Below are 9579 nucleotides of genomic sequence, written 5' to 3' on the forward strand. Positions count from 1 at the left end.
TCTCAGATGCTGGCTGCAGGCATCTTTGGCAGAGATTGAGGGGAAAAGTTCACCTGCATCAGGCAGTCAATCCTGTGGGGAGTGCCTTGGAAAGTTCCCAATGTCAGGACTTATCCCCTCAGGAGGCTACTGTGCACAACCATCCACACACAGCCCAAAGATGGCTCCTAACACTGGTCCCTTGAAAAGAATAATCAAGTTGATAAATCCTTAGCAAAACTGCTTCGAGACAACATTGAAAAGTATAAACAGATAGCATCAGGAAGGAATGAGGAAATGCCACCATATTTCCTATGGACAAAAAAGGAAATGAAAGGATACTCTGAGCAAACTATTATGTCCACAAATAGGAAATCACAGGAGAATTGAACAAATTCCTTGAAACACACAATTTAATGAGCTAGACACATAAGAAGGCACAAAAACGAAATAGCTCTACATCTCTCAAAGGGAATTAATCCGTACACAGATTGCATAAAGGATTTCCATGGGTAATGCCTACAGACACTATTAGAGTAACAGAAAAGATGTGGTCAGGGATCAGAGATCTTACCCTTATCAAACTTAGAACTTCAGGGAAACAACACACAGAACAACAATGAAGGAAGAAGTCCAGAACAACTAATGCTGTATACCTTTCATACCAGAACACAGGGATGAAGAACCCTGCCACTGTGGCCCACGGAGTAAAACATCTGACAGACAACATTTGCTACACTGTCTTTATCCACACGGGTTAAAGCTTCTTTAAGACCTGAACACAACTTAATTTCTTTGTGTGCAAACACTGGCTTCATCTCCATCCTACCTGGCCTCTCCAAATCTGTGTCTCTAATAAACATCTTGCATTCTGAATTCCAATTCAGGCCTGTGTCTGCAGCACTCGACCTATCAGAATGATAACTTCAGAAAGCACCAAATATGCCCAGGGTCAGGAGATCACAGCAAAAAATTCGGGTTTATTAGTGTAGAGGTGATTAAAGGGAGGCCCCCTGCAGAACAGGCACACACATCTTGGAGGAGGTACATGAACAGCTGATACTGCTTCTTCAGGAATTCAGAGGAAACCACTCAACTAACCCCAGAGCTACAACACAGATCACTGAGAGGCCAGTGGTTAACTGCTGCTTGTACACCTTGGAAAACATGAGGGTGGTTCTGCTAGTGACAACCAAACTGGACTCCAAAGCCCAACAGCTAGTATGAATGAACCCAACCAAACTAATGCTGATGGCAATTATTAAGTACATAGGAAAGAAAGGAATGAAAACCCTCTTCTCCTCTCATCCATCTCTCCAGGCCTACTTATTTGCTCTTTTTGCCACAACTAAATGGGCCAAAAGAAATGGCCTTTGTAGAGGCACATCCTGCAAATTACATAGAAGAATAAAAAATCGAGAGGCTTGAAATACTGACCAACACCTTAAAAATGTCTTTGCTCTGGAAACATATAATGATAACTTCTGACTGGGCATGGTGTTCCATGCCTGTAATCCTAGTGGCTTGGGAGGCGGAGACAGGTGGTTTGCCAGTTCAAAGCCAGCTTCAGCAACTTAGTGAGGCTCTAAGCAACTTGGTGAGACCCTGTCTCAAGATAAAAATAAAATGGGCTGGAGATGTGGCTCAGTGTTGAGACCTGGGTTCAATCCCTGGTATCCCCACACCTGTGGAAGGGGAAAAAAGGGACAATTTTTTGGGAAAAGGAACCTTTAATGTTTAAAACAGAAAAGAATAAATAACATGGTGGGAATCCTTTGCTGTAATATTTACAGCTTATGATCTTGGCATGACAAACCTTTGAATTTCTGTTGAGAAAGACATGCCCTGTTTTTCTTCCACTATTAAAAATTAGAGATCAGTTTAATTAGGTATGACTTCTTCCTTTTCCATTTCTTTCACTTTCTTCTCCTCAGGTTTTGCTTGACCAATAGCAGTTTTCTTTTTCTTTTTCATTGCTATATAATGCATAGCGAGTAAACATAAAATTAAAAGAAGCAAGATAAGGGGCCATAATAACCATGAGTTTCTCTTTTTCAGTGCACTTCCAGTCACCTTTCCGGTGGTTCCTCCAGGCACATTTCCAGTGGTACTTTGAGTCCTTCCAGTCTTTCCAGTCGTGTGTCCAGACGTATATTTCATGGTGCTTTCAGGCGTTGCTCCGGGTGAATTTCCCATGGTAATTCCAGTCATTCTTCCAGGCACATTTCCGGTAGCACTTCCAGTCTCAGGCCCAGGCGCATTTTCCGTGGTAGCACTTCCAGTCTCGGGCCCAGGCGCATTTCCCGTGGTAATTCCAGTCATTCTTCCAGGCACATTTCCGGTAGCACTCCCAGTCTCGGGCCCAGGCGCATTTCCTGTGGTAGTTCCAGTTGCATGTCCAGGCACAGTTGCAGTGGTAGTTCTAGTCACATTGAACTCTGGAACGGGTTTCCCAGGAGGTGGACCACTATCTTCACTACCTCCATAGCCTTTGTTACTACAGTTGGGAGGTGACCATTCATGGTTGCAGTGACAGTGATGTTTGTTATTGCAGACCCCCCTCATGTTGCAGGTCTCAGGCTGACAGATTTCGGTCGGCTGAACCATACTGACACACTTCTTACTGATGCAGATCTTTCCTGGAGCACATGAGGTGCCTTCTTTAACTTGACCAATATCAGGTATGGACATCCCTAAATGATAATCAGTGCCCCAGCAAGTGTTTTGATTGAAGTTAAGCTGATGCACTGTAAAATGTGCTTGGAGAGTGGGAATTTTTTTCACATTTTCACACTGAACCCTTCCACACATGATATCAGGTTCCGAACATTTGATATATCTTGTGCCTACAATATCACAGTGCCCAAAACGATTTCCTTGGGTGTTGATTTTATTGTAGCAACTCTGAGATGCACTCCTTGCATCTCTGCCAAAAATCTCTTTACACTGTAAATCATGGGTATTACATATCTTTTTATAGCAGTAGGCATTGTCACTACAAGGGCTTCCATCCTGCACATATACATCATCTGGGCATTCATGGGATGTCCCATTGCACCACTCTGGAAGGTCACATTTACTGGCTGGATGTCTACATAAAGTCCCTGGTGGCCTAAATTTACAGTCTTTGCAACAAAGCCCAGAAGAACAAGATGATCCAGGACTGAAAGTGCAATTAGAATGACAACAGGGATTTCTTGCACACTGCTGGGAAGATCCACAATCACACTCTTCTCCTGCATCAACTACTTCGTTCCCACAGTATTTAATCTTAAAGACATCCGAATCATGTGCAACAGGATAAATACATGTATTCCGGAGATTGTTCCAATAATCGGCATAACTGCAATTGCTAAATCTAAATGAATAAGTGTAGTACTTATTCATTACGCATGCCCTGGATCCACATCCACAATATCGTTCATCATGCCACATACCCAAATTATGACCAATCTCATGGCTCATAGCAATTGCAAAATTGGAAGGTTGGTTGCCTGAAATCAGTTCAACTCCACAGTTATAAAGAGGACGGCATGCTCCTCCAACATAGGCGACACCAAGTTTCCCGGCACCACGATATTCTTTCAAAAACAGATGTACAATATCATGATGCAGACGTCTAGCAAGGTTATTTTGCTTCCAAGTACAAAAGTAGTCCAAAACATAATCTAAGATATCAGTGGTATTAATTGGATTATCTGTAGTCCAGACCTCCAACCCAGTCAAAACTAGGTCAATTTCTAAGGCCTGATATATAGAATCCACTACATTGATAATATCAATTATGTTCAACTTTATCGTTGTCACATTCCTTTCCAAGAAAACATATCTATGATAGTCCACAACCACTGCTATCTCAAGAAAACGTGAGTGGATCCACCACCCCAAATAAGAACTTTGTTTCAGAGTGAAATTATGTGACATTTGCAATTCCAATTGACGTGCTATTTTCTCTTCTGTTAACCCACATCTCATAGATGGGAACTGTGTCTCATTAGTGTCTATCTTATATAACAAGTGTTCAAATGTAACAGAAAGCTTTATTGGCTTAATTTCATAAGCAAGTTCATTTATCTGTAGCATTCCTTGAAAGCCCCCGGAACAGGTGCTGAGGGCAACCAGGGACTCAGAGATCCCTTCCACAAAACCATGATAGTAGCAGTCATCCTGGACAAAGGGCTGATCCTGATGGAGGACATGCTGCTCTGTGTAAGTGAACACTGGGAGGTGTGGAGAAACTAACAGCTTCTTGGCCTTCATGTGGACAATATGTCTTTGGCCTCCGAACCGTAGACTATAGGAGAGCCAACCTAGAGCCTCTGCACTTTTGTCCCTGCTGATAACCTTCAAGGGGATCACCACTTCTGGGGAGGTGAAATGCTGGGAGGGACTGGCCTGAGAAAGGCCAGGAATGGACAGAGATATCCCAAGCTAGAGCGGTAGAAAAGTGACCCTGATGTGCATCAGAGTCTCAACCACAGCCATTATGCATCTGTCATTAAGGATCTGTCATTAAGGAGCCACCTGTCCAGAGAAAAAGAACAAGGCAAGAGCATGAGGAACTTCTGGTCAGGCTCCTCCCTCTGAGCTGTTCAGAGTGCTGGGCTGATCTTTATGGATCTGTATCCTGGGAGTTGGGCCATCAGAGCTGCAGTACTGAAAGTGAAAAATAAAAAGGGCTGGATTGGAGTCAGTGGAACAGGAAAGATGGGAGACAAAAAGAAGAAAGGGAGGCTAAAGTGATTCTTGAATTGGGACCAGATTTGAAGCAATAACATGCATGGGATTTGCATATTCTAATATAAATACACACACACATAGACACGTGTGTGTGTGTGTGCGCGTGTGTGTGTGTGTATGTAGGCTCCCAGAGAAATAGGTAAGATTTGACATAGGCAGATAATTGTCAAATCTGGATATCAGATACATTAAGATTCATTACATAAAAGGCAGTTGGTTTCTTTTATGATCCTGGGAAAGGAACCCAATCCCCAGAACTATACACTCTTCTTTAAATAAAATTATGTTTTCCAGTTTGAAAAAGATATATCTTACCCAAATTCTTCTGCTACCCAAAAACCTATGGGCACTTCACACTGTCAGCAAACATGTGAATGACCCATACAAAATCCATCATTCGTGGTTACTTTATTCATGCAGTTTGCTTTCACTCTGCCCCTACCCAACCCCACTCCAGACATCTTATGTAGTCCCAATACTAAGTTCACAGCCAAAAGACCCACTTAAAGGGCTCAGAAGTAGTGGTCGATCTCCTACAATTGATGAATTTTTATCCTCAGCTATTCAAAACAAAGAAGGGATATGAATGAAGTAATGGGTGGAGGAAGTTGTTTGGGGCACAGCACACAGCCCAGCTGTCTCCAACCATAGCTTGCAGACATAGCCTTCTCCCCAAATAGCCCACCAGCCTCATGTTCTAAATCCTGAGGTGCTCACTGTGGTCATGTCAATATGAACTCAATTCTAGTTTTCCAATGGCTGGCTGTTGAGTTACCTGGATCAATTCTATTCAATGTCAATTATCCAAAGGATGCTACATGAAGAAGATTCAGCCTTGAGTTCATTAAAAAGGTCATAAGACCACAATGAGTGGACTTGAAAACCTCACTACTATTGGATACAAACTTACTCTCAGGAAAAAGCTAATCTGGCTCATTTACTGACTTTCACCTAAATGCCAAATTAATAATCTGCCTTGTCTTTGAGATAAAAATTAAAACAAACTTAGAGCCACATTATTAACCCCTACTGTGGGCTTAAATGTCCCAAGTAAGGATGTAACTGGGATCAGCAGCACAGAGCATGAGCAACACTCTTGGAACTGAACATCAACAAAACTATGCACCCATCTAGGTAGGATTCCAAAACTAATCAGTAGCTAATGAATACCACAGAGGAAACCACAGTCACTAGAAAATACCTCTGACACAAAGCATTTCTGAGAAAGATGCACTCCATTCACCAGATGTCCTTTCCATCTTTCTCTTCATCATATCCTTGGTATGTATTAGAGTTTTAGATAATAAAATGGAAATGGGTAAAGTGGGATAGGATTATGAAAAAGACTCAGAGAGAAGATAACAACATCCTAACAATTGTCAAGAATTCAAGGTTTATAGAAAAGTTTATGGTGAGGAATGTTTGTGATAGGCAAGTCTTTGTCATCAGCAATAAGGAATGCTGCATTCCCACAAATTACATGAAGTGGTGTCCACTGCACAGTCCTTCTGCTGACATGACTAAACCTCCAAACACCAAGAGATTCTCCTTCTGCCTCAATCATTAACTCTTTTGTCAACTTCAAAGAGCTACTTCAGACTCCTCAAGATGCCCATTGTGGCATGTCTCCTTTTACAAATGACCTATTTCAACATTTCTCAAACAAGGGTCACAAACCTTCCTAGGTCATGAAATCAATTCAGGAAGATTTCAGTAAATGAAACACAATAGAGTAGAAGATATCAGTCAATTGCACACATATAAATGTAACTTGTTAACCTGACACACAGACACACACACAAAAATAAGAGTTTTTATGCTCCCCATGAACTGTGTTCTGAACTACAAACCTAAATTTATGGCAGGACTGTTTAGCTCCACATAATATTCTCAACATTGTGTTTCCTCGTTGTGAATAGGATTCCTATAGAGTTTTGTCTAGAAGAGCACTAGAAGGAGAAAAATACAAAAAAAAAAAAGGCAAAAACTTTTAGGAATGCTACTTTTGGGGGCGTGGGTACTGTCTGCATACCACAGCCATGGTTCTTTGCTCTGGTGGTGACATTTGGTTGATACAGAAACAGAAAAAGCTTCATCAAGTCCCTTCCAAGGTACAAGACCAGCAGACAGTGCTCCCTGCTCAGAAGTCTTGAGATCTAGTCATACCAGGACATTCCAGGACCCTGGGCAATCAACACAGCCTGACAGTGTCCCTTCCTCAGATGTTCCACTACCAGCTCTACCAGACCATGACACAAAGAGCCTTGATGCCAAGTGCAAGTTGGGAGCACCCTCCCTCAGATCTGAGTCCTCACTTTTGGAGGACCTTTTCCCAAGCCCCTATGGTACCACCACTACCTCAGCATCCTTTTCTAAGAGGTCCAGCTATCAGTTGCACCTTTCCTTTGTTCCCAAATGACCAGCACCACCTATCCTCATCTCAAGTCCAGATCTCTGAGGCCCATTATAAAAGCATCTAGGTTACCATAATCCCAACCTCTTCCCCTTTCTTAGGAGAAGTAGCTAGCTCCTTTTGAGAAATCCCACCTCCTGTACCTCAGTGTTCTCTTCTAATCATTTCAGTCCTCTAATACCTTTTCAAAAACTTCCTATTGTAATGTCTCTTGGTGGGTTTCTCTGTTCTGGACTGGATCTTGACAGATACAGCATCTGGTACCAGGACTGCTTCTGAGAGAGGGGGAGAGAGAGATAGGCAAATAATCATCTGGGATTGGTGTGCACATGTGCGTGGCCTGAGACACACTGGTGAACTCCCGCCCAATGGGGAATGAGCTCAGAGTAGCATCACAATTACATAAATTACCACTCACTGTTGATTGTGATGAAGTGCCCCATTGTTGCAAGTGTGCAGGGGGACCAAGTGACTACTGGGATGATGTCCATAAGTGCCTCAAGGACTGGGGGTTGGGGAGCTGGATTTAACTCTACTGATGATGATGTCCAAGACCCCACTTTCTCAGATCACAAGCTTATCATGATGGACCTGAAAGAATCTCTTCTTTGTTTTACCACAGCAAAAACCTCACTGAAGATCAAAATATTGTGGGCAGTGCAGAATCACAATGAGAGTTAAGCACATTCATTTCCTGACACTCTTGTGGGACATGGTAGAGCAATAATAGTAAAGGAGAAAACTTTGTTTTTATTTTCAGTTGTAGATGGACCTTTACTTAATTAATTTATATGTGGTGCTCTGAATCCAACCTAGTGCCTTACATATGCTCTGTGAACACTCTACCATTGAGCCACACACCCAGTCTCAAAACTTGGGGGTTTGAAATGAGTATTTCTAGTGGGACTTGGATGGTTGGCAGTATGCTTTACAGTGAAAAAGCCCAGGTCTCTCCTATCTGAGAAACCTAGCTTGAAACTTTGTAATTGCCTCAAGTGAGAAAGGTACCCTGCTAAAGAATACCTTGTCCCATATTAAGACATACACCTAATGGCCCTCCACACAGACTAAAATATCTTAATATGTTCCTGTGGATCAGGATTAACTCTTAATTAAAAGGCAGTAACCTGTAATACAAAATATTTGGAATTCCTCAAATTATAATTTACAAAGGAGATCTATAGAAACCCATATAATACGATAAAAGATAAAGCAGTAAAAAACACAGAGCATGGATTTAATATAAAATTCAACAGGAGGGGCTGGGGATGTGGCTCAAGCGGTAGCACGCTCGCCTGGCATGCGTGCAGCCCCAGGTTCGATCCTCAGCACCACAAACTAAGATGTTGTGTCCACTAAAAAATAAATATTAAAAAAATTTTTTTTTAAAGAGAGAGTGAGAGAGAGAGAGGGGACAGAGAGAGAGAATTTTAACATTTATTTATTTTTTCTTAGTTCTTGGCGGACACAACATCTTTGTTGGTATGTGGTGCTGAGGATCGAACCCGGGGCGCACGCATGCCAGGCGAGCGCGCTACCGCTTGAGCCACATACCCAGCCCCTAAATATTAAAATTTTTTAAAAAAAGATTTAAAAAAAATTCAACAGGAATTTGTAGCAATGTAATAAATAGCTCCAAAATATAGAAAACCAATTTTGAGAGACAAAAGACATAGAAAATTCCAGAAGTCATTTGCAGGTATTAAGATACTTCTCTGGGTATAGATAAAAATCAGATAAAAACATATGGGAAAAGGTTTTGGTAATCTATTTGAATTAACCCTCCATTCCCTTCTTAATGGGCAATTCTGGTGGGAAGTCAGAAGATCAGAATGCCAATAGGAATACAGACAATAAGGACTGTCCTTGAATTTTTAGAATGGAAAGGATTCTATTGGGAATTGGACTAGAGGTCATTAGTGTTACATTCTGGCCACAAAGTTTTGCCCATGACTTGAGACTTTCTGTGAGGCTAAATTAAAGGTGATGGACTAATTAAACTGGCAGAAAAATTTCAAGGCAACACAATATTCAGATGGTGGCATGAGTATTACTAGCCGCTTTTTGCCAGGTTTACTGTGATAATTGGGAACAGAGAACAGAAGAGATTTTTTTAAACTTGGATTTTGGCATAAAAAGCACATGTAAGATTAGAGTCAAAGAAGCTGTGGATGTTGAAGAGATTACCACCGCTAAAGAGAAGCTAAGTACTTGGCACAAAAACTAGGAAAGATATCTTTCAAGATATGTCAGAATCCACAAAACTACACCCATCACAGGCTCATGGAGATAAAAATAAAAATTTATTTAGTAAAAATTGGGGCACTGTGCTCAAATAGGGTTGCCTAGAAAATTCCTTCCTCAGGATTCATTTCACCATGCTCAATTACCCAGGCACTCAGAGACTGCTGTGGCCATGGTCAAGGAGGCCTAAATACTGCTCCAGC

General features: G+C 41.7%; 1 protein-coding gene across 1 annotated transcript; it reads right to left on the minus strand.

Annotated features, from left to right (window-relative positions):
* Positions 1–374: 374 nt before the first annotated feature.
* Positions 375–8383, minus strand: LOC144377869 (disintegrin and metalloproteinase domain-containing protein 20-like). Its single transcript, XM_078050429.1, is given in 1 exon segment — positions 375–8383. A coding segment is annotated over 1 exon segment (2604 nt). The 5' UTR covers positions 4465–8383; the 3' UTR covers positions 375–1860.
* Between the last annotated feature and the right edge of the window lie 1196 nt (positions 8384–9579).

Source organism: Ictidomys tridecemlineatus, chromosome 5, assembly GCF_052094955.1.
Source record: "Ictidomys tridecemlineatus isolate mIctTri1 chromosome 5, mIctTri1.hap1, whole genome shotgun sequence".
NCBI lineage: Eukaryota > Metazoa > Chordata > Mammalia > Rodentia > Sciuridae > Ictidomys > Ictidomys tridecemlineatus.